The following is a 27,309-nucleotide window of genomic DNA, read 5'->3' on the forward strand; positions in this document are numbered from 1 at the left end:
GGAAATGTACAGTAGGTGCTACAAATGAATTTTAAATGTTCATTTGTAGCAGAGATGTATAAGTTGCTTGTATAAAAATTGTAAGTAACACCACTTAAATATCTTTTTGAATGATTCTTTGAAAAACCAAAAATGTTTTTGATGGTTCCCTACACTCCCCTAGAAGATAAAAATGGGAGGGTTGCAGCAGGAAGGAGATCTGGCGTAAAAAGTCATGCCAAATCCAGGTGCAGAACACGTTCCACTGTGGCGACCCCTGAAGGGACAAGCCGAAAGCCGTTGATCTAAATTAGATCTCTAGACAATGGTTCTGTGGCCCATTAGCTTTACTTTACAGATTTTCACCAGAAAGAACCAATCAGTGCTAACTTGCTCTGTGAGTATTAGTAAATACACAAACATGCTGAGCACGGCTTCATCAGTCAAAAAAAAAAAAACTTCAATTGTGATTGCCAAAGAGCAGAGACAATAGCAAGCTAAACTGTCTTATGAATGAAGAACAAGAAAAGTACTGTGCTGAAGAAGCAAAGCGGCAAAAAAACTGCCCGACCAATTTACAAAACTATATCTTATTAATAACACATAGAAATTATTAATCATGTTTACAAGTTTGACAGTACTTTTCTAGACCACATCTGTGATAGTGTCTAGAGTACCACTATACTATGTGTGTTGAACACATAAAACAAACCCATCCACTGTGGCTTACCATCAAACTTTTTATGCCTTGAGACAAATGTCACCCTCATATTTTGGCTGCTCTCCTCGACCAAGTTCTCAAACTCCAGTTTGCTCTGCTGGTTGAGTTTGTCCTCCATCTCGGACGTGCAGCAGGTGTATCCCTGAGGACAGACACGCAGGTGTTCACCTGAGGAAGACAGAGACATAGAGCGAGGCATAAAGTGAATGTTTTTACACACATCAATGCCACAGGATTTAGGTTTTCAAAAGGCTGCGCTGAGTCTTTGATCAAAACTCTTCTGTGATTTTGGGACTCTCATCACTGGAGCTATCAAAGAGACACAGACCGTAGCAAATAGGGAAGGATAATATTTGTCAGTAACCTGCGATCGTGTGAAACAACTTTGATAGAGCAGCGCATTGGCCTAATGCAGGAATTTCTTTAAAGCTCTGCATTAATGGCCACCAAGCTTATGTACATCAGTGTTATGTATGTACATCAAATAATTGGCTGTGCTTTCAAAAACTATATTTCAGTTTCTAGACAAGACTAAAGCTAAATGTTAACTTATTTACATAACCACCTGATGTTTCTGTCGGTTGTTTGGTTCAGAGCAGGCAGTGTAACAATGGATCATCAGAGTCTAAAAATAACTGTAAACTCTGGCTAAAAACAATGCAAATGAGAGGGTTCACAGTGAACATAAACAATGTTCTGGGGCAAAAATGAAAACGAAGAGCTGAAAGACACCACGGCATACAAACTCAAGACCCCCCCAAACCTTTTCAGACTACATCCTCACTTGATGCATAGTTAATATTTAACAGAACACTGCTTAGTGCCGCTTTAAGCAAAATATTTTTATTATTTATATACACTTTCACATAAATATTGCAATAAGAAACCAAGAAGAGACAGAAAACATTAATTGTAATTGAAAATATACTTTGTGTTTAGACAAATAGTCAATTTCAAGAGTTTAAAAAGTGTTTCTTTACATAACCTTGGACTTTTCACCATTTGCATATTATGTAGTGTCAAAGCCTCTATTCAAAACAGATATATTCCAGGTTTGAAGACAGGATTCATTCCAGGTGAGCTGAGAGTTTAGAAAAACTACTGAATGTCATTAAGAAGTCTCTCCAAGTTGATTGTTTCAGGAAAATTAAATGTATCAGACTGAATTACAGTATAGATCTACTAGCCAACAAAGTTTCAAAAACACAAGTACTGGATTGTGGGATGGTACTAAATAATTTATCAGGCTTGATTGGGAGAGCAGTTTACCTAAAAGGCATGAATTAAATAAAGGATTGAGGTCAAAAGATTCTCAAGTTTGAATGAAAAATTTAACTCAACAGGAATAATGCACATCACTATCTGCCAGAAACAAGGCTTTACACATCATGCATTTTCCACAAATTCTATCTCTGAGCGTGGTGATGACAGCATCACTAGGCAGGTATGCTTCTTAATATCAGGAACAGAGAGATGTGAGATTAGAGGGAACACTTATCTGAGTCAGATCCACACAGACTCCTGAAGCTGAAGACCTTTAGTAGAGAAGGCCATGCCCAAACACCTGGGCCATTGTGTGCATCATTTTAAAAACACATAAATAAATCTTTTGTGACAAACTACTGTATAGAATAACTTAAAGATGATATCTACTAATAACTGATAACTACTTGCACGAAGCAACCTCTTAGATGATACTAACTTAACTTGATTTTGTGTGGTAATTTGTGCTGTATGAAAAAACAAACTAACTTTGAAATATTCTGAATGGTTTAAAATATCAATTTTTATACTCTATATAAAAAAAAAAGATGAAATACTTTAAAATACATCCATCAGTATATACAGTTTTTAAGTAGTGCTTAGGCTAAAAACACTCAGTTTAGTTTATATTTCGTGAATGTCTTTCAGTTATTTGTTCACCTGTATTTACAAATAAAAGTAATTTTTATTTTTTCTAAATGACATGCTGTACAGCTAAGGAAAATTAACAACTGACACATATAACAACATTAACTTGAATAAGTTTCCAGCATTAATCAATGTCAGCAAACCCTACTGCCAAATTAAGTCCCATTTAACTAATATCAGATATGTCTTTCCTCTGACAAGATTGAAAATAATTTACAGGCTCCATTTTCTTGTTGTTCCTGGTATTTCAGGGTTAAGGTAGGATCAGGATGTAAGACTGGTATCATTGACTACTTGTCTGTAACAATAGATGTAATCCGTAAAAAAGAAAAAAACCCACACAGACACACACACACACACAGACACACACACATACACAGACAAAAACGAGGCTGTGGTTGCTGTGAACACTGAATGTATACTGGTCATAATGCATACTTCATCTTCCTGGGCAGCAACATTTGTGAAACTGCTCAAGCTTAATGTACAATAAGACAACAGTTCAGCAAATTGTTTGGGAAATAATTACTAGTCTTGCACTCGTTACTGATACGTACAAATAAAGCAATTTTAGAGGTGCCACATTTTGTGCAAAACTTGCAGTATTATCTCTACTCTGCTGCTCTGTATCTGAGAGCATCACACATCATTATCAGAGGTTTGAAAAAAGAGCTGGCCTACAGTAGAAAGATTTGAGTTTTTTTTTTCCCTACTTCTACCTATTAACATTTGAGAAAGGGAAAGATAAAAGGGCTGTTGCTGCACCAGTAGGGGACTGGTGCTGAATAGACTCAGATAGAGGGACATTTTTGATGGATCCTACTATACAATGCAGACTATGACTGGCACACTGGTGTTCTGCATGCACATACAGTAAGCTATAGATAAAGCAGCTGCACATGGATAATGAAACCAGGAGGATGCAATATGTACGTGCTGGCACTCTCAAATGTGCTTAATCCTTAATCAGTCCTTAGAGAGGCACCAAGCTACAGTAATGAGGTGCACCATCAACAGTTCAACACAAGCCTATTGTCTCCTGAGTAGTACACAAGCCTGCTGGCCACAGAGACCAAACTCTCAAAACAAAATAAGCTGAAATGCAACAATTTCTATTTGGTGATTATAATGTGAAAATTCCCACATTGTTTTCAGTGTGTGGAGATGCAGCACTTGAGAGTAGTCTGTAGAGTCTGTGCTAAGTGTAACATGCTGGTAGGGTTTTATTTTTTCCATTATCTAATTTAAGTTTTTACAATATTTCATGGTTCCAGTCTGTGCAGTTGTTTTTTTCATCCAGTGTTCCCGTTGCTTACTGTGTTGTATCTGTTTTGCTTACACCTCAGCTCCCACTCACTGAAATTCAGTACAGTATCAGTGTTGCACACCATGGTCATCCACAGTTTGTTTTTGGAGGAAGACATTTACATTGACGAGTGGACGTATTATCAAGGCAGATTCGGTGTCGGTTTCTACTAGCATGCATCAGTTATTTGTTAAATGTCAAACAAAACACCTCATTTCAGCCTTGTAAAGCATGTTTCTCAGTATCTAAATTTGCAGTGTTTGAGACAATGCCCGAGTAAGACTTTGGGACAAGAGGAAATAGTTTATTGTCATAATGATGGATAACTTCAGAAAATGACATTTTCTTGCTGCATTAGGAAACCCTGCAATGCTGTAATAATTCAATTTCAATTTGAAGTTTGTGTTGATGCAATCAATTGACTTAACTTGTCAAAGTAGGTGGAACCAACCACTGTTGGCCAGTAAAGGTTGGCATAAAAAGAAAAATCAATGAAGGGGAGAACTGTCCTTAAGTGTGAATGACAGCTGAAAGGAAAAACTGGTGCTTTTAGCTTTTGTAGGTTGTGCACCACTCTATTCATCTTCCAGCCTTGTTTTTTTAACACATAATTTGAAGTATCCGACTTTTTTCACCATTTTGAAAACTGTGATGCTGCTGACACAAAATAGGACTTTGTGAGCAGCAGGTAGAAGTGTGAGCTGAATGTTTATGATGTTGTGACTTTGTTTGTCTCACTCGTCTATTTTCTGGCTGTTTTCCATAACACAGATACCAAAAACAAACAGCTGAATATAAATAACAGTAATGCCAAAATAATACAGGACAAAACTATTTGACATTTTGCTGCACATCTAGCTTTGTTTATACACAGTGAATTCTGTTTCAAAAGAACAGCATGAAGATAAATGCCTATCTTGGTGAATTCAGGGACTAATCATCCCCAAACCTAGATGGGATTTTAGCTCAATAGACCATATCTGTCCTGTTCTAGTTGGTTGATTTGCACCCGAGATGGAATTTAAAACCAAGCTGTCAATACACTGCACGCTTGCGAGATCACAGTTGTGCTCAGATTGTCAGGCTGGCTTTAACTTGTAAGACTCAATATCAACAGTGCCAACAAAAATGGAGACATTGAGGTGGACACAAAAGAAAACCAGAATCTGTTTGGGTAGAGGGCCTGTTGCCATTAGGACAAAAATACGTTATTAAAAGGTGAATTAAATCAGGCACTTAGTGCAATCAGGAAAGGTTGACAGACTGAAGAAATTAAAATAAAGGCAATCAACACACCCACTTCCCATCTATAATCAAAGCAAAATGATCAGATTTTATGAAATGCATTTTATTTTAGAGCTCCTATATCAGATCCATTCAGGATTTCAGGGAACTTTGTGATTGTTGAGTCCTAAAATGCCTGATTTCGCAACAGCTTCTCTAAAAGAATAATGATGCATGCTGCAATGCTTTTGTCACTTTTTAAATTGCAAAGCCGTGCAGAGTTCATGAGGGATTAATTAAATTAATTGTTGCAATCGCAATTCCTAAAGGGACTGCTACATACAACAGATTGCCCACTTGTTGCAAAACAATTATAAACATACTGTAAACAGATATGTGAAGGATTCATACTAAAAAAAAGCCCTTTATGACTATGACAATGTTAAAACATTAGAAATATTAAATTATTTTGATTTCATTTGCTAAGAAAATAGCACCGCATACTGTACAACTCCAAACATGAGTTCAGGATTTTTGACAAAGTAGAGCTGCTAACAAGTGGAGCACTGAAGGAAAAAAAAAAACACTGTTTTTGTTGCTAGCATTAGGAATGGCTGCAGGCAAAGAGGGGCAAGTGGGAAACTGGGAACCGTCCCAGAGCACATCCATGGCATCTGTTAAAATGGTTTGCCAAATAAGTACTGCGACCAAATCTTTCGTGTTGAAACTTTTGCACATTTATTAAAAAAGCAGGTTTGTCTCTTAGGTTACAGTCATTGTGGTAACGTGATCTGTCCATTAGCCTGTATATTTTTGACAAAGAAATGGGCAGAGGCTGGAAGGGAAAATAAAGTTACGTTCAACTGAGTGAGCTGCAGAGAAACATACTGTACTGTAAATAAGCCTAGGGTGACAAGAGTGATAAAAGTGCCACTATACTAAAAAAAGATGTGTGTCACAGCAGCTTTTCTATACAGAGAGAAGCTTGCTAACATTAACATATAAAACAACACATCCTATAAGCTTCAAGTCTGGCACATCCACCCATATTCATGATTCATTACACTTCTAGTATAATGACAAATTTATGGATCAGCACACACAGACAGACAACCATACACAGATACAGAATACATTATTTACTCAGGTTTATCTATGACTTATGAGCAAATAGTTATGCAACTGCTGTGAAAAAAAGTACAGATGAAAGCCTCCACTCATGTGCTTAACCCAGTTCAGCTGCTAATGTTCCACACTGTCCTTGCAGCTGCCTCGAGCGCACATGTCAGAAGACACTGCTGCATATCTTTTAGAAGGAGCTGATCAGAGATTTAAATGTATGCAATTACAGAAGGCAAAATAATTAACGACAAATGCTAATCTTCTTTGGGGATTTAACAGTGAAATGTTCTGGCATTAGCTCAAACGTTTTCTAATCAAAAGGACGTGAGGCATGAGAAATATTGTTCTTTTGCTTACAAATGCAATCCCACATTAGTTGTTTTGTTCACTTTCTTTGATGCGCAGATGTATTTGACTCCTCTGGATCACTATCTTCACAAGCTGCTAAATATGATTGAAGCGCAGCATTATAATTAGGAGAAATTGCTGACTACAGAATGCTCATGTACTGAAGGCTGGCTCAATGCTGATGACTGGCTTCAGACAATGCCTGTTTGACACATTCAAAAAGCCACACAGCTACAGACCCTTTTACCAAATTCAAAGTGTCCCAAAAGCGGACACCTGTCCGGGATAGGACACTGGGAGGAAGTGGATGAAGCTGGAGGTACGATCATTTACAGATGCAACATCAGCTATCGGTTATTCCATAGTTGCTTTAGTATTAGGTTTCAGTTCCCTTTGACTCCATTTCTGTTTATGTTAAAGAAGCATGTGTTCTGCATGTTTTGAGTTTGGTACAGTATGCAGGCAAATGCTGCAATCGTGTTTAATGGGCGGGCATGAAGCACGGCCCATTCTTATCCTTCCTGTCTGGTAGTGGTTCATTAAAATTGGCAGCACAGCTACAGTTTGTTAGCCAGCCATGTGATGTTACAGCTCAACAATTGAAGCAGATGCTCTGGTGACATGCAACAGATTTACAGTTTATAAGTGCCTCAGATGCACTAAAGTGGAAGACTGCTACAAAGGTTTACTGCATGTATTTTTCCTTATACTCTTTAGCTTTTCTTATTCCTAATTAGCATGAAATGGAAAATAAAAAACACAGCTCACAGAAAACACAGATAATTCTTCAGACATAAGTACCAACAAGTTTTCTTCATTAGTAAAAATAAACTCTAGACAAACACAAAAGTAGCCACTTTATTAGGCTACAATCATTATGGTTGATTTTTGTTTTTTTTGACATAGTGGCCACTAATTATCCCAAAGCTGCCTGATCAGTGATAACTGACAACTATATAGCAATTTATACTCTTTTGCATATGCACCTTGTCTAGATTTGATGTTTCACACATGCACACAGCAGGACACTGTTCAAACGTTCAACGTGTTCCTACATGAGGAAAAAAGTTGCTTGATTACAGCGAGAAGCAATGCCTGTTTGGAGCATGTAGGGGGCACGACATGACCCAAAAGGTACAGCATGCTGCAGGATGTGTTTGTTTACAGCACATCAAAGCTCCACTAGTAAAAAAAAAATAAAAAGTAAAAAAGCCAACCCAGTGGTTTATAGAAAGATCATCAACACGCCTTCAAACTGTTTGCTGCTCTCTCCACCCATGGGCACATTCTGACATTACCTGATATGTGTATTATAAGCTTTGCAGAAAAAGGTCCAGGAAATGCCCAGACCATCTCACTCTGACATTTGCATTCTCACATACAGATCCTCTGTGTAAGGTCTGTACAAGTTCAGGGTTCAGGGTAAGAGGAAAAAATATAACTGAACAAAGGAGGGAGTCTAAGACATCACCTAAACAACAAACACAATGGCTGGGTGGGACAACAACCCACAAAAATGTTCAAAAATATGCAAAGTTCCCACAACTAAACCCCTCTACAGAGTTTACTAAATTCTGGTGCCTCCCCAGCTTGACTTAAAGCTGAAGAAGTCTTTCGGATGAGAGGTGAAACATAGTCAAGTCCAGTTACCCACAAAAAAACTTTTTGGGATAACCAGGACCTGGATGACTCAGAATCTCTACAGCAAATGCAGTGTTGTCATTTTTTCCTTTTCCTTTGAGAAAGTGTGATTAGATTATCTAAAGACTAGAGATTCTGGTCAATGGCTTCTAAAAGTAAGAATTAACTCTGCATTTACAGTATATATTAGGTTTAAAATTTTATAGAAAGTTAATAAAGCAGAGCAGGAATCTTACATTTCAAACTGCAAAAAAAAAAAAAAAAAGGCAATAACAGCAGAAACTGTGGATCCTTAAAATAAGAATTTAGAGTTCAGACAAATACATAACACAAAATTCTCTAAAATATTTTGCTTGAAAAAAATATGTTTTTGTTCAAAGAGAAATCTCAGGCATTATATTGTATTGTTGAAGAACAGAGATTGGGCAGACTGAACAGTATGCTGGATGTTTACTTGGATCAAAATGTTGAAATGTTTCTCTATTTCTATTATAGAAAGAAGGGAAGAAAGAAAAGGCAATAAATAACAGCAACAAAGGGGAGTAAGAAGACTCAAAAGGGATCAATTCAAAGTAAATACATTATTAATATCAGAGTAGACAGTGGACAGTTGTACAGATGGACCTGCAACACTAACTTGTTTTTGTTCAATACTTGTTCTGCTTGGTCATCTTCTAAATGGTTGCAAGCAGGAGGGTCTGTGTGTCATGATACAAGGTGTGGTATCTCAACAGCCACAGAGCAGAGAGTTGAACTGTGAATTGTCTCAGTCACTTTGCCAAGTCATATAAGGTTTCAAAGAAAAAATAGAAAATGAGTCTTCAAAGCTGAAGATTAGGAAGGGTTTCACTTTAACATGGCTGATCATTTTAAGTGAAGAGTTAATGCAAAATTCACAATAAAAAAAAACAAACAAAGGGTGTAAACCCATCTCCCTCTCACGTTTTTGCAAAAGCTGAGAAATGTCTTTTAGTGTAATTCCGCACAGGTTTATTTAAATAAAAATTGTTTATAGTTTTATTCAGCAAAGCAACCACCATCAGGTGATGAACAAACTTGTTAAGGAGCCCCAGATTAAGTGCAGAGATGGTATGTCAGCATCTGTCTGTAATCACAACATACTCCTAAAAAGGTTGGGTTGTACAAGGTAATGCAGTTAATGACTGTTCTGTTGATTTGGCAATTTATAGATAATATTTTTGATTTAAATGAACATAAATAAAACATATAATAAAATGCCTTTATGCACATTTACACAGCCTAAGGCTTACTTGAGAAAGGTAAGTGAGGACATAAATGGCTTTTAAAATTTCCAAGAGATGAACTCTATTTACAAACGTATTTTAAAGCTGTTTTATAGCATGGATTGCATGAACAGTGGCATGGAAGGGATGTTTCACAAATATATACAATACCCAATAAACATATCTAGGTTATCAGCAGATGTACTTGGACAAGCTTCCAGTCCTGTAGTAAACATCTAACTTTTAAAACCAAGTAATGGAATAATGGATTCCACTTTATCAAACTTGTTCCAAGAGAATCTCTGAAAAAGATGTTGAAATAAATGAAACGTCTATTCCAGGCTGTGCCGTTTTCAGAAATCTTACTTCTATAACTCCCCATTAAATCTTGATGTTTCAACTGCATTCTCAGCAGTTTGCCAACAAAGAACCAACCAGGGACCAATATTGACCAGGCTGTTTGACCATCCGAAGCTGCCGTCTTGCTCGGTCAGTTACAAGTTACCTGGACAAACAAAATTCCCTTTTACAGTATGAGATGTTTCTCGCTTTTTAATCAAACTATGCCTTTTTACAGATGACAATGCAAGAAATCACCCAAGAAAGTCCTGCTAGGCTTAATTATCTACACCATGCAGCACTTTTACGTCCACATTCTGGAGGTCAACCCTGACTCACATAAAGAACTGATTATTCAAAATGGCCTCTAATCTACAGACATAATGTAGTCTACATTCTAACAGAGGATTTCTCAATGAACTTTTACTTGATTTAAAGTGCTAAAAATACTTATATTCCTATAACTATAAACATATGTTAGTTTGAAACACGGAAGCTCCAGAATAATTCAGGAAAGCTGTGGCCATAGATGTGTGATTAACTCCCAAAAGGATTCATTAGCCTACCTGGCCAAAGGGCACACTGCATATGGACAATGCCATCTGGTACATCCCTTGACCACCCTTGCCAGCATTTAAAACATGTGAGGACATTCTCACCAAAGCTGCCTCCCAAACAAGCCAACAGATAATGAAGTCGATAGAAAATTTTATTATTCACTCATGTCGAAGACTTATAAAAAGGTGTAGTGATGCATTAAATTAAATTTATTTGTGCACTGAGTGGGTGAGTTTTATTTCAAGTTTGTCCCAAAAAAACGTTAATAAAGATCCAAACAGAGCTATGTGTGGTGTCTACAGTAGGTGCTATGCAAGTGACCTACATATAGACTGAATGAGGATTAGTTTTTATCTGGTTCCAGGGATGTCTTAGATTGCTGCCTTTTATTGGGGTTTTCACATCTCATCAGAGTCAAGCTCAATATCAGTGACACACCATCTGGAATGAATCACACTTTTTATCATTCATCTACCACCAGATTCCAGCTACAGTCTCATTCAGAAATGTCTATGGTGTATTTATCTTATAGTCCAGCAGCAGTGCACAGAGACTCTCTACCTTTAAATGAGGGCAGAGGACTGTAGAAACACATCCATGTACTTGACATTTCAATTCAGCAATTGAACTAGGCCTCCTACAATATTCATAATTCAGATCATTCGACTTTTTTAGCTTTGATTCAAGTCAAAACTACGATGGACAAAACATTCTTCAACCAGTCAAAAACAGTCAGACTCAACACTATAAAACTGCACAAGAATAAATGACAAACAATTCAATGTATAACACTGTTTGCTTCTTTAAATACCTGCATTGAATGAAGACTTATCATACAGCATTATATATTTAAAAACACACATTTGTTAGCTTTAGTATTGAAAGTCTAGTGTGATACACATTTTGTCACTTTTTTTATCAAATCAAAGTTTACTACAACAAACAGGTTGACCAAAGTACTTTACATTAAAAGTAAGAGATTTAAAATGTATAAAATGCAAAGGTGCTATTGATCACAATAATCTACAGAACCAGATAAATGCTTCAAGTACTAAAAAGAAATACAAATCTAGACTGATTTAAAACTAACACATCGATAAAATAATTGAGCTACCAAGTCAAAATACAAAACATAACATTAAAATACTGTAAGACAGAAAAGAAAACACACGTATTAATAAATAGAAATACTTAAATAAATAAATATGGTGTCAATAAATATGGTCAAGGCTCAACTAAATTAAAGAAGTGCTTTGAGTTCTGATTTAATAGATATTAAATCTGGGGCCAGATGCAGTTGTAGGGGACGATTGTTCTAGAGAGTAGGTGCTACTAGAAAGAAACCACGTCACCCCATCTCTTGTATCTGGTGTGAGGGACTGCCAGTAGGCTCTGCTCCTGTGGACGCATGAAGAAAGAAGCTTTTGCTGTAGCATTTTATACTTCGTACTCTTTTCATTGAGGGCAATAATGTAAATGAATAACATGGTGTATTAGTTTAACATAATGTGATGATACCTTTAGCCAAAAAATACTACTACCAATAAATTAACAGCTTCTATAAATTCTTTTCAGAAAAAGTATAAATGTATAAGATTACATATTCTTTGCTTGTCCATGATTGTTATCATATTCAGAATTAATGCAAATTCAGTGTGACACTGAATTATTCCTAAAGAAAGTTAAAACATGTACATTTACATGTACATTTGTACATTTACAGACATTTGGGGTTTCATAGATTTTGTTGTTTTCATTGTCTCTCAACAAAAATTCATTGAAGCCTTTAAAAGCAGCACAATTATCTATCAGCACTACAACAAAATATATGGCAAAAAAAGCCACTGGTTAAAGAAAACTGACTGTATGTGACCGGGAGAGGAGGGGCAATGTCATGAGTTCCTCTAAATGACAGTTCCTGACAGTACTGCTCTTTGTCTTTTCCCTTTCTCCTCTTCTCTACTCTCTTTGGACTAAATGATTCAGCCAAGTTCACCACACTGGACACTAAAAGGCTGGCTGAGCCTGAACACACTGTGAAAGGTTGACACCTCTATCTCTGAGATCTATTGACTCAGGTACAGCTCAGGTACCCTCACACATCTGGCCCATGACTGTCCTTTCTTTATTTGGTCTGCACATTTAAAAGGGCCTTTATTCAGCTGACACGACCTAGATTAGAGGGCAAAATGGAGCTCAATCACAATCGCAGATAGAATTAAAGGTTGTTGAATGATAGAAGCCTGTATGAATATGCTGTATAATGGTATATGAAAGAGAGAACAGCTTTGAGCGAAACAAGGTAAAAATCAGTAGGTGCGGTTGTCGGCTTAATACACCAGATGACGCATTCTGTTTAAATGTTAACTTTTCAAATCAGCATAATGAAGGATTCCTGCAATCAAAGACATTCTAAATGTAATGGGAAATCATTTTCCTCTAAACACATCTGAGTTGTATTTAAAATGCAAAGCAAAAGTAGGCTGCCAACTGTCAGATGATTCTCTCTGTGCTTTGCTGCTTATTATTAAAAACATATATTTTAGCACCTTATTTAATTCAATTCCTCCCAAAACATTTATTTCACAAAATAAAAAGGCTGCTGGAAAGTGACTTATACCCTGAGACAAATTACTGCTAATTTATAAAAGTGCTCAATTAGAAATGATCATCTAATTGTATCTAATTTTTGTTGTTGATCACAGGCACATTCAAAATAGATCTTGTTAAATTTCAAGAAATGTGATGTTTCTTTTGAAAAACATGTCATTTTAACGTGCAGAAGGACATAAGCTTTCAGGAAAACTAACAGAAGCACCGGCATGAATATACATATAAAACAGTAACCAGGTTTCATTGACCTGCATTTATTGGATCTGAAATCAGTGGCTGAATACATGATTAGTCAGAGAAAAATAAATCTTTAACTGTTATAGATCATAAACAGGTTGCCCTCTATAGGTTTTACACCTCAGAGGGTGGCTATGGATAATTGTTACCATGCTTTATAAGGTGTTATTAATTGTCAACAGAATTCCATGAACTGGAAGTAAACCCAATTAAGGTGTTAAATCACATCTGTCGGCATGTTGAAGTGAGAAAAATGCATCAAGCTCAATTGATCTTTCTGCGGCTCTGCCATCTGGATCTCCACTCCATCACCCAAATCACCCACTTTCAACTATTTCCGCTGGGGCTGGAGACCCAAATTGAATATGTCCAAACAAGATGACATAGATAATTCCCACAATCGCTCCGACCATATGTTACAGCACTTGGAGACTCCTAAAAGATTTTCTAACTTTCAAATAACTTCTGGATATGGAAAAATAAAATTACAGTAAGGGAAATAAATATATGGTTCACAGTGGGGTGTAAAGCAGCGAGGTGAGGAATAATGTCCTGCATAGAATCATTCTGACATTTCTGCATGTCAGAATTTCACGGCGCACTTGCCAATCAGATGTCAACTTTGCACTCTTCTTGGTCTGATGAACTATCTCAGCAATTAAAACATGACAGCAGTGTTGGTGTTAAAACTTTTATGTATAACACAATGTGAAGACGATTTTGTTTACAATTAACTCTGATCTGAATAGATAAAAACAATATGGTTTGTTTTAATTGCATTTACAGCATTACTGTGTCCCTACATATAGTATAGTCAAAAAGGGTTTGGTTTGGTTTGGAATGCACTTTCAAAAAATTGTTGTTTTTCCACATTTTTTAAAAATTTTCTTCCAAACATCTTCTGTTAAATTTCCCCAAAGATGATAAGGGCTGGAGGCATTCCATTTTGCACAATGAAAAAATTGCACCTGCCAGGTTCTTTGCTGAAAAACTAGTTGGGCTAAATGAGAAGCTATTACTGGGCTGGAAATATGAAAAGGCAATATAACAAATTGCAGGCAATTGGCATGAACCTTACACTATGATTCCAAACGTGTGAAAAGAAGAGCTTATTTTAAATCATGCCAATATTACACTATTGTAAAAGTTTTATAAAAGTTACATACACATCCAAATAATGGAAAATTTCCAGACATATTCCCAAGCTTACAAACACTGGTGGAATTTAGGCAAAGTTGTGACACACATGTACAAGTCATGAGTCCATCATGTGGGATGAAAGATGGAAAAATTTAATCGTTTATGACAAATGGTCAACATTCAAACACACCTTGTGTGACTGTGTTGTTGACTGAGGAAGGATTATACAGTGCACTGACAACATAAAACTAACTAGGTCTCCAACATGTCGCACTTTCCAAGTAGCTCTCCAAAGGGTTAAGGAATCCTACATACATTTGAAAACATGATTAGTCAAATTTGATGGGTCACTCAACTTAGCAAACCAACTAACATGTTTAGCCAATCAACTTTATAAGTGTCCCGTCCCCTTCTTACAAAATTACAGCACTGCTGTCAAACTTGATGAGCCAGTGGTGATCAGTGTTGCCAACTTAGTGACTAGCCCCTTTTTCTAGTGGTAAAAAGCTGCTTGGAAATGTAGCAAAACGTTTCTAACCAAGAAGAAAGAAGTCCAGTTGACATGACTTAATCTTCAGGCATCTATTAGATTGGTTTTCAGCTTAATTTAAGTCTGTTGGGGAGTATCCAGCTATCTAGTGCTGGTGTATCCAACCCATGGTAGAGGTACAACCCATTGTATACGTGCTATATCTACTTAACAAATATACTGTAGTACAGCATACCAACACTAATGCCCAAAATATTACAAAATAAAATTAACAACATTATGGGCTTTTTTATACATTTTGAATGGTGGATTGTGAATTTCCTGTTGGGATGAATAAAGTATGTTTATAGAAAAGATTTACTGTTCTTTTCATTTGCGTAGGGCTTTCTTTATTCTTAATAAAGTTATGGTGATGATTGTTTCATACTTCAGAAAATAACTTGCTTTGGATTTGCCAACTTGGTTTTATCTCCCCACACTTCATGGTTTCATTCTTTGTTATGTTTAAATGTTGTGCTTTAAATAAAAAGAATCACACCCAACTTCTCTGCAAAGCTGCTGGTTATTCTAATTTTAAGCCTGTATCATATCCATTTTGTTTTAGCCTGCAACCCTATATCGATGCAGTCCTTACTGAAAACAGACTGCTAAAAATTGACAGAAATGCACATTCTTGGTTTTGTGTAAAACTAGACTAAATGTCAATGACTTGCTTTGAGTAAATTGTCTAGTATTTTGAAAACTGAAATAAATTTTAGTGACTAAATATAATAAAAAGTAAAAGTCAAAGACTAAATCTTAAAATACCTGACAAATTAACACACACTAAAGCTTATGGCCACCAGCTTCAGTCATGTGTCCATATGAGCAGACCTAGAACATGCTTGCCTCTGCTGTGGGTAATGCCTGTGACCATTTTTCCAAAAGAACATACACCAAAGTCTCTGTTGAACCCTGTATGAGAAAAAAGAAACAACAGCATATGAATATCCAAGTCACACACGTGGGAAGAGGTGTTACACGCAGCCTCATAAGTTGTTTCTAAATAAATCCCTAGCTGATTACAGGGTATTTTTACCCTTGTGTGGAAAATGTCACAAAGATAAGAGGTCGTGTGCATTACAATCAAATGGTCAAATCTATGGAATAAAATCAATATTTTGTAAATACCCAACTGGCTAGACTGTTCAATTCATGAATATTTATCTGCACCAGGAAGTCTGTTATTATATCTCCCCATTGTATTTAATGATTTAGCCTTACATGATTTTTGTGGATTAAAGCCTTCTTCCAACACAAGGTAAGTAATGTATCAGAAACACTGTGTATATTAAATAAAAATAGATGAAAGCGCCATCTCTTAAAAAATGCTGACCCTGCTTCACAGTGAACTGATGAACGAACACCTTTGCTTTTGCGACACCTGTCATCTGAAAAATTGCGTGGCATAAAATGAACACACAAGTCTTTTAAACTGGCAGTTTTTCAATGCTATAACAAATCTACATTTGTTTGTACCGTAGCCGTCACGTTTCACTAGTATACAGTTCAGCTTTGTGTGAGCAAAATCCCGATCATGATAAATATACAACACAAAGCTCGTCATGGCAACATACGGTTGTATACAGTATATTCTAATCTTTTGCACTAATGTGATAATGTAATATTTCAGAAGGATTATGTACAATAATAGCACAATTTGCTTAACTTTATCCCTAACCCTCTCAAAACCATCACATCCTGTTAGCCAGCAGTCCTGTGGCCTAAAAGGTGCACGCTCAAAGCCAGAGGAACGTACCGCCACGCATTAAAAACCACTCAAGTGGTGCCTGAATTATTGGCCGTGATCATGATTGCTCATAATTTGTATGGTGTAGTTATCTCAACGATAGGGGGACTTGGAAACGTACAATTGTATCATTTTTTTTGTGCACTTCATAACACTTGCTCCAATTTGAGAGGCTATGAGGGAGGAAGAAGAGACATACAGTGAGGTTAAAGTCTTGCACTTTTGCTCTGGATTCATCATAGTAACTGGTGCATGACTCAGTCCTAAACACAACAGCTGGTGGTCTGAAGAGCCTGAGGTAGAGCCCCAGGGTGTGAGATGACCAGCCCACTCATTTACCGCCAGCTTACACAGGGGACAGGAAACAGCGGAGTTCTGGGAGCAGGAGATGAGACTGGCTTCTTTTCAGAGTCTAGGAGCCAAATAACAAGGATGTGCCAAGAAGCATTACAACTGCAGATGTTTTATTTGACACAAAAAGAAATTCATGGATTTAAAAGGTATAAACACTGGACATAGGCTCATTAACTCATGATCTCAACAAGCTTTACCAAATGCTCCTCTTCTCCAACAGACTTTGAATTAATAAAACAACCTATGAAGGATGGAGATATTCCTTCTCACACCTCATCAACATTCGATAACACTTCAAACTTGTTTTCCTCCTGGCATTAAGCTTATATGAACCCGTCACATTTGTCATGATTTCACCACCTCCTGGAGACACACTATGGAGACATATGTGGCCTCAGTTAAGTCAGTGGGGTGAGCCTAGAAATATATTTTCCTGCAAGACTGCCCAGTGCCCTCATCAGCTACAAAGATAGGTGACAAACGAACTGTTGGTTAACTTCTGGTACCCTCCTACAGCACTATGCAAGACATACATCCAACAAGCTTCATTAAATGTCAAATATCATCAATGTGCAGTGGCATTATACATGCAACATACATCCAGTAATACAGAGCCACTATAATTAAAATGGTGCAGACATTTTTTAAGCCAACTGAACTTTTAGCAGTTGGCAAAAGAAGCATTTTTTAAAGGACCGATTTAATGTTTTTTTCTTGACTCAGTCATTATAAAACAAATTAACATCAATAAAACTTTGCTTCTCACAGATCACTGACTGAAAAGAACACAGTCCCAAAACCAGTGGAAAAGGAAAATGAGGCAACGCAAGATGAAGCAACATAGGGTAGATCTCTCATACACGTGGGAGTGTCATTATATCATTACCAAGCCTATTATTTAATGTTATAATTAAAGCCCAGAAATGTGACCTGGGGTTAAAAATCAGCCTTTTACATTTTTGCATTAACCTAAAAAATAATAATAATTCCCAATTAGTCTCTCCACCTCAAAGGCGCAAACAAAATTGCACTAAACTGGGTCATGAACCCGTGTTATTGAGCATAAATGTATAACTTGAACATGCTTTTATTGTATGTCTTGTCTACAATTTACAAAAACTCTTTAGGAGTGTTGCAAGGTTGGCACTACAGCTTCCCACTGTGTTGTTACTTGGCGAGTCACTATCATCCACTCACTTGAGAGATACAGTCATCCAGTTGGACCGCTCTTATTAAGACTATTGCAACACTGCTGATGAAACGACTGAACTAGACTACAAGTTTACTGCTTACACAATTCAGATAAAGTGTTGCAATGTATGTTTTATAGAAATGAGAGAAGCAGGAGCAACACACAATTTCACACAGGCATCATCCTTATACCACAAAGTGATTTTCTTTATAACTGACCCAAGCTTCGGCTGAACCGTACAAACGTAGCACGGAATCATCCACAAAATGTCTCAAATCAAGTCACGTGGTACTATGGCCTAAATATTGTAGTCCCCAACAATAGTTACTTCTGTTTTAGTAAAGGTTGCAAACATTACACTGACTTAACATTAAAAAAAAAGAACAAACAAAAAAAGAGAAATGGACTAGCTCATATATGGTTTTGGTCATTGGTTGGGATTTGTGCACAAAACAAAACCCTATTCAATTTCTTCTACTAGTCTTTGCAGACACCCCTATGTGACCTTACATAAAAATATGCCTTGTTTTCAATCCTAGCATTATAACTGGTAAAAGTCTAATCCAAACATTCACTTTCCTGCTTCAATAAATCAGCAACAAAAGCATTACTATATTTAGCGTTCTGAATGATGTTCACAGGTCTTAAATCTAGCCACTGATGTACCACTGTGACTTCCTTTGTACTAAAAAAGTGTCTGCATGTTGCAGCATCAGTTCTATTGATTGTGATACATCAAAACCCCCCCGTGGCTTCACTGTAGTGAAAACACCATGGACGTCTTTCAGGGGTTGAAACTGTCTATGTTTCTTTAACACAACAACAGTGTCTTCAAGTGTCATCACTGTGTCTAGTCTGTAACGTCCATTCCACCATTGTTGTCAGCATTTCCTGACAGCATCTGATGTTGCCATGACAATTTTAGCACAGCATGTTTACTGTGCTTAATGCTTGTTTACTTCCACGTCTCTGAGGGATAGGTTATTTAGCAAACCACCTCAGCCATGTGTACAACTCTGTGTCTGAAAAACAAAAATAAAAACTCCCCAGTGTGAAATGTATTTGCATCCTTGACACCTCGATATGAAATACCCATGTGGGTATTCCAAAAGCACTGTGTGGCTCTCATCTCTCTGAGCCTTATCATTGGTGTCAAGCTTGGGACTTCTATTCTCAGACTAGCCTCCAGAGGCAGAAAGGCTCTGTGGGCTTAAAGAAAGATCATAAACACAACAGAATGATTTGGTATTTTAACATACATAATGAATAACAGTATGAAGACCTCAAACAACCACTTGGCTAGAGGGTGAAAGTAGAATAAGTTTATATGTGTTTTCTGTGTAGTAAACTATATGTTTTATATGACTTTCAGTCAATTCTAAAGTTCCTATGTGTCATAAACATTAGTAGGAAAATGGCCTATAATTGTGAACACTTACCCACCATTTCCCCATGTCAACAACTATGCTACAGTTACCTTCACCTCCCTCAACAACATTCCTGCAACACATTCACCCACTGTAAGAGAAATCACAGGGGAAATGCATTTCTCAGTGGAGAAAAGTGCAACTTTCCCTTCTGTTACCGCCTGAGGCGGTTTTCCTTTGACTAATGTATTAACAAGAGAAGCAAAGTTTAATGTTTCTTTTTATTTGGGGAAACAAGTATGAAAGGCAGTCTGCAACACACAGCGAGTCAGACGAACAATCCCTCAAGTTCAGATGTATTACATCCCACCTGACTCCCTCCTCGTATCCCAGAGCACCTCTCCCACCTTGCACACCACTCAAGTGATGATTTCAACACATGGTTAGTCATGGATGCTGTCCACGCTGATATTCTCTCTTATGGAATAAATTTGTTGATTTTGCTGCTTGTTTTTCTGTGCTGTCTCTTTACTCTCCAAACTAATCCCTAAACATTACAATCACATCCATCCTGTAACTTCTTCCTGTTATTTGCTAGTTCCTGTCAAGGCTTGAGAGGGTAGAGATCCTTAATCCCCCCCTCCATTACTGATTTAGGCCAGTAGTTGATTGAAAAGTAGAAAAAGTGCTGTAGCAGTCTCCTACGCTAGCCGGAGGGTTTTCACACTACTCAGAAAACACCATACATGCAGCTGAGGAAGGCTTGCAGGATGTTTGCAGCCCATATACATTTCAGGCATGACTGCTCTCAGAGGGTTGACACATTGTTCAGGTCAGGACAACTGTCAGACATTCTCATTTACCAAATCTGACAAAAGATGGAAAAGTACTGCTCGAGGATTCACAATCAAACTCATTTGAATGTACCATGCAGTCAATCTGTCTTATGCAATGAAAAAACAAAAACACTTGTCATTTCCTACCACAATAGGAAAAGAAAGCCATGAAAATTGAGGCTAAACTACTAGCGCACACAGACATGCACATACACAAACACATACAGCCTAATCTCCCTCACATCTCATTAACTGTTCTCTCTGAAGATGTATACAGGCTGGCAAGAGACTTATTTCCAATTTGGCACAGCCAAGAGCATATTAATGGGCTTTGGGAAAAAAAAAAAAAAAAAAAGACGCCCCACAGAATTTTCATATGGATATTTGATGATCTAGAGCTTTTAGATTGGTATTCCCACTCTTTCACTAAAGGTCTCACTTCATTCCATTACTTAGTGATTAGGCATCTGGCTGCTAACACATCTAAAAAGTTCATACCTGCCCTACATGACAAATTTACATATTAAAAATATATCAGTGCAACAACGAGGCTGTTGGTTACAAACATTTTGTGACAACAGGCAGAAATATGATGCCAGAAGATTAAGATCACAGATAAAATGTCTGCATTTTTTGTGCTGTACTGTCTCATTTTGAATTCCTGACAGAAATGATGAGACAGACAGTATGTGATAATGCTAAATGGCTTCAAACATGAAATGCTGATTCTTGCAAGGGAATCTTAATGGAGCACTATGCTGAAAACCGTATTTACACCTTAATGATACAATCTCTTTAAATCATTTGCAATTAAACAAATGAATTCTAGTCATAAATTATGTCTAAAATATGGAACATATTTTATGTGGTTTTTAGTTTAGATAAAGTATATTGTAGGCAGCCTTTTATAAATCATGCATTTTAGATCTAGGCATTGATGCAAGCTGATGTGATGAAACCTCACAAAGCTGACAATAATAATTATGGCTACACACTGAAGGTTCACAAGGGCCCTGACAGTCATGTAAGTAGCAACAGCAACATTCTCTGATGTCTGAGCTTTGTTTAAGGGAATTGGGGAACTACATCCTCAGCCTGCAAACAGCCAGGTACAGATCACAGCAACAAACACAGACAGTTGTAGCATTAGGAATTCACATGAGGAAATTTTAGTCAGTGCTGAATAACAGCTAATAACCGTTCTGTTAAGAGAAATCTAATAATATTCTTTAAGGCTGCCAAAGATGAACCCCAAAGGTGATTATTATTCTTGAGAAAGGAAATATAATGCCCGGGCACTGCATTAATAGGAGCTGCAGCACATCAAGTAGTTTTGTTTCCAAGCCGTTGTCCACCCATGAGAATCCAAACTGTTCTGTATAAGTAGGTGTTTATATTAACAGCAAAGCCTCAGAGCAAGAGCTCCATGGCAGGGACTGACTGATGCATTCAGGGGCAGTTATGTTCATGAACAAAGGGCAGACAACCAAGCAGTGTTGTGCGAGTGTCACTACAACTAACATGCCTGTGCACAAAGGGTGTGATCCTCACAGGCTGGCAGAATTCAGGGCTGGCTGTTGTGTACCACATCAGGCGTACATTGGTACATGTATAACATGGACATAAGAGCAGAAAAAAAATCGAAATCTCAGCCTCGTGGAGTTTAATGAAGCTGTCCACCAGCCACTTTCAGAGATTTGTCAGATTTACCCCACATACTGTACAGTAGTGTATTTCAGTACCACCTCTCCATCCTACTCACCTGCTCTTTGCAAAATTCTGGCACTTTTCCAAAAGACCACTTGCTCTATAAAAACTACTCTAAAGCCAGTAAGATCTTTCTTTCTGGCCTCTACCTCCCACCACTCCTGTGCTGTAAGCCAGCTGTTGTACTCAAGACTCCTTAGGCAAAAGGAGAAAGTAGTACCCTAATCAGGGAAGTGGAAAGTATGGTTGACCTCTATCCAAGTCAGCTAACCCTGCCAATTACTTTATGTCTGCATCAGTGCCAAACAGTTATTTCAATTCCAGAATAAAACTATGTATGATGACAATTTGCCAAGCACAGCAGTGAGCATGATACAAGTGTTAGACTGCTGAGCTTGCATTACACCTCTTCATGGTGAAACCATGCACTTAAATCTGAAACAGCAGGAGACTACAGACCAAGAGTTTCTGCTTTCTACAGGTATAACATTGGTAGGGGTTAGTACTAGTTCAGCAAAAAAAATAAATAAAATAAATACACTCCACCTGTACCAACAGTGATCTTTGACCCATTTTCTTTATTAACTGCAGTACATTTTTGCCATTATTTTCTCCTCTGTATTTTGTTTGTTGCAATGATCCCATTTCACCTCCATTTATGACTTTATTTCTAAATTCTGTTTATGTAAAGCACTTTGGTCAACATGATGTTATAAAAACGTGTTATATAAACTAATTAGACTTAATTTACAAAATATCATAATCAGTATCGGTTAAAATAAATGTTCTCAGTAAAGAAACTTTATTTTAGGTAAATGAAGATAATCTGCATGTTAATTTAACGTGAGCAAAAGATTTAAAGTTGCAGTGGAGAGCTTTCAAAGCAATACTTGTACTTGAGTATTAGGTTTGTTTACTTCTACCACCTCGACCATTTCCTTCTATGGGGCTGTGTAGCTTCAGACTGCCGAGTGGTCATGCTGACCTTTGTCGTCCATGACATTATTAAGACGACCAGTGCTGGAAATGTAGTGGCTAATATTTTAATGAAATCCAACACCTAGCTCCTTGGTGTAAACCTTCAAACATCAACTGCGGGTTTCTGCCATGTTGGTTTATAACATCCTTTATGTTCTGGAAAACTTTTATGACTGAGCCCACGAGACCCATTCAAACACTGCTTCCTTCAGTAATGGATGAGAGAATTCAGGTGGAAGCTGGATGAATGTGCTTATTGAAAAAGGTTTGACAAAAATGCAAGCACACAAACGTCTATTCACAATTCCATATACGTTACTTTAAGTGTATGAGATTGATGTTTTATTGCAGTGTAGATGTAATAATTAACCTACTTTGCTTTTCAAACTAACATCTGTTTGACCAGATCTTGGTTTGTCACCTCTTAGATGATATAGCTCAGCTTGTCTGAAGCAAAAAGCTATCAAAGTCATTAGCTTATGCTAACGCTGCTCATGCAGCTTACCACACGTTTGTATTAGCATAGTTAATTAGGCATAATTGAGTGCTTTCTACTATCCCATCTCCCGAGGCCCTAATCTAAACACTGTTGTATTTATGCAAAGGTTATTTGGAAACAACAAAAACCAATTACCTTTACTGTATGTGAATTGTAATTAGGATTTGATCACAGGTCCAAATATGTTTTGATCTATAATGTTCAAAAGAGTGCAAACAGAATTCGTTATTTGACTTTAACTTCCTGAGGGTCCCAGCAGATGAGAAATGTTACCTGCCATAGAGTAAGGAATACTAGATAACTCTACATAATTAAATAAAAAGATGTCCAAGTTTCCAGATCCATTTATAAAACTTTAACACAATAAAAGTTCTTGCTGTGAGAGGAGAGGCAGAGGCCAACAAAAGCTGGGGTCAAGTACTGGAAAACTCCATGATTTTCATCACTGCTATAAATCTGTCAAATGAAATAAAAACAGCTGCACAAATGAATTCCAAGATTCTGTGTCTGAATAATTTAAAATAATCGAATAGGACTGGATAAATGATTCAAATATAAACTAGATATCCAAAACTTGCGAAATGCACCCTGTTATTACAGAATATGTTGTGCAAAAGTCTGACTTACTCAGCAGACTACTATTTGCACATAAGAATTCACGCAATGCCTAATAATGTGTGTGACAATTTGACATCTTCAATCGCAAACTGCAAGCTTTGCAACACTTCTCGTTAAAAGAAAAGGGGCCAACACCAGAAGTCACCATGTCTTTGTAACTTCTTGTGCTCTGTCATATCAGAAACAAATAATGAATTAAAAACAACAGAGACGCAGCACTGTATTGCTGCTTTTAGAAGCATATCATGGAAGTGGAAAAAAAGACTAATCATTTTAACAACAGTGTCTGGTGTTTTTATTTGAATAGTCTGTTAAAGAGGTCTCCTTTTGAGCTGCTGATAAAGTCATTATATGCAGCAGAATCAGTACACAGAGTTTTCCTTTCTACTCTGTCAGATTTAACTACAGCTCCTGATATTCAGAGCAAATGAATTCAATTTTATTATTTGAAGCAGTATTTGAACAGTAACTAGCGACACTAATGTTAAATATAGAATGACTTATATTCATAACTAGATGAAAGTGGTAAGAGATGTATCTGTAATAAGCTGAATCCCCTCACACACCACTCCCAGACGTTGCATGGACTGAAACACATGTTTAATCAGTAACAAACCTATCAAATTCCCATCTAGTCCAAACCATGTTAAAACCAAATAAGGCGGCTGTATAATCATTACTGCCTGACACTGCCAATTACCAATACAGTAGCTCTATTTTGTCTGTAATAGAGGAATAGAGGCAATAGAGGAATTAACTTCAGGCCTCTCTGCTGCCCCTCTTCTCTCTCGTGAAGCAGACTATGTTTACTGACTAATCTCCTTTCCTGCTTTGACCATAAATGTGATTACCACCACACAAGAGATAATAAAACCCCATATCTCTGCTGTACCAAAGAGCATGAATTAAAACCTAAGCTGTAGCCTTGAGGAATATCGGAAAGGAAAAAAAAAAAATCTAAAATCAAAAATCAACAGCAAAAGGAGTATTTCGGGCTGAGATCATACAGCCCCCTACTGGCAAATGGTATTCACTATTTAGCCAAATGCAACACAACATGATCTTCTGTTGAATATGAGCAACAGGTATGCAGCCAGTTTCAAAATAAATTTTCAGGTGCCAATGTTGCAAAGTCAGTTTTCAGTCTCTTAATTTATGTAGACATATTTTTAAAAAGAACTTAAATGTGGGTGACTGCAGGTAAATGACTTACTGATGTCTCTCCTTTTATTGCATCACAGGATTCTCTGGCTGTATCCCTTTATCTATTGATAACCTGTGGCTGAAGTCACCACTTTGAGCAGAGGCACGACTCTCAGCCAATGGTTAAGTAAAAAGTGGGTTTAGCCAGTTTTTCTATAAACAATGCCAACATATGTATAATGCCAACAATCTATTAACAAAGGTTTTAAATATATGATCTCACATATTTTACAAGAGCAACATGATTGTTGCTTCTGAACAGATGGATTATTTTACCCGTATTCTGTGTATTAAATCAAGTGTAAGTGCAGCTTACTGTGCAAAATGCAAATTTGAAGACATAAACCTTTTAATAATCAAAATGTATTTGTAGTTTCTTACAATAAGCTCAATAATCACACGGCTGCAAGACGAATAAAATCTGGGAAATGCTTTTATAAAATGTATCCCATGCCAATACCGTGTCGCTGAAGCACACTCATACTTTTATTGCCCAGCTAGGTCGACTCCGTTTGAATGCTTTAATATAAACGTGACGACGGGATGTTAGAAGCCTTTGAGCAGTGAATTCACAGGGCGAGTCAACGATCAAAGGTTGGAGGAAGATCACATAGTTCAGGTTTGGTGTGGCAATCATTAAAATGTTTAATGTGAGGGGGAAACAGGACACAACACGTGGTGAGGGGTCCAGACCGAGATGATTTGTCAGTTTGTCCTACCTGGTATTTCCTGATGAGGTACATGGACGAGGCTGAATCCTTTGGCGTTATAAGCTTGTCTAACCTCGCTACAGCTCCGAGCTTTGCTTTCACCAGATGACAGGGACAGCACCGACAGAGTACATAAGGCGACTTGCAGTCTCCACATCGCATACATCAGTGAAATCCTTGATGATGTTTTACGGGGAAATACGAGCTCCGATAGAATAAAAGAAATCCAAAGGGCTGACTGAAAGATTTCTCCACTGAGCGCGATGTCTGGTGTCCATTAAAAAAGAAAAAAAAATCGCTCCTCACTTTAGATAGTGATACGTCCGCCTCATCGCAAAAGCTCCGTGGCTTCCCCTCGAAAAGAAAAAAAGAACCTGGTGAGTCCGCTTGCTTCCTGCGTGAACAAATCCGTTTGGAGGGGATAGTTGCTAGCTGGGGGGCTGTCTGTGCCAACAACTTCTCCCGCACACACAGCTGCCCCGCGTTTGTGTCAGCGTGAAGAAAAGCGAAGTGCAACGGAGGCGCACGCTGCACAGCGAGCAGAGCGCACGCGGGGGTAGAGCAAAACACGGAGTGGAGCGGCCGCGATTTCAGCTGCTCGCGTCCAGGAGCGCGCACTGTCCTCTGCCTTTATACATCCTTGGTAATGCGCACCAGAGCACATTAGTGGAGGCGCGGGGTGCTGGGGTCGTCTCGGCTCATGGTAGAACTACATATTTAGTTGGTCCCCTAAACTGCACAGACCCCTTTCTGACCACCCAGCGTTTTTATGGCGATAATAACCTAAGGAAATAATATGATAAAGGTCGTGAGATGTACTCAGAACCGGGCGGAAAATACGTTATTTTAGCAGCTGTCAACATTTTCACCAGGAAGCTTTTAGCACATAAAGCCCACTCGTATCTGTCCATTTGGTGCGGTTTTCCTACTGCAATTGAATTGGCCACTTTTGGGTCAGATTCCCAAATCATTGTGTTTACTTGAGATGTGGAAGATGATCTTTTCTTTGCCTGCAAAACCACCTTGCTTTCATTAGAACATATGGTTCTGTAGGTTTTATACTGCAAAAGATGATTTTACCTAATTTAACTACACCGTCCACAAATAATGTATTATGTATCTCAGAATCAATCACAGTACCAAAGTCTGTCATTCATAAAATATTTCTTTTAACAATGAGAAA

The 27,309-nt window shown here is 37.5% G+C and overlaps 1 protein-coding gene across 3 annotated transcripts in view; it reads right to left on the minus strand.

Annotated features, from left to right (window-relative positions):
• The window catches only part of LOC137122946 (glypican-6-like), a 119,274-nt gene extending 92,532 nt beyond the window's left edge, over window positions 1-26,742 (minus strand). For 2 of the 3 annotated variants that reach the window (XM_067496205.1, XM_067496203.1), the window contains exons 1-2: window positions 26,136-26,742; window positions 710-868 (exon numbers count right to left, since the gene is read on the minus strand). In XM_067496205.1, the coding sequence (XP_067352306.1) occupies window positions 710-868; window positions 26,136-26,292 (316 nt within the window). In that variant the 5' untranslated portion in view covers window positions 26,293-26,742. The remainder of the gene's footprint in view (window positions 1-709; window positions 869-26,135) is intronic. The other variant, XM_067496204.1, reaches the window with a different exon arrangement.
• Window positions 26,743-27,309: the final 567 nt, after the last annotated feature.

This window comes from Channa argus, chromosome 2 (genome assembly GCF_033026475.1).
Source record: "Channa argus isolate prfri chromosome 2, Channa argus male v1.0, whole genome shotgun sequence".
Taxonomy (NCBI): Eukaryota; Metazoa; Chordata; class Actinopteri; order Anabantiformes; family Channidae; genus Channa; species Channa argus.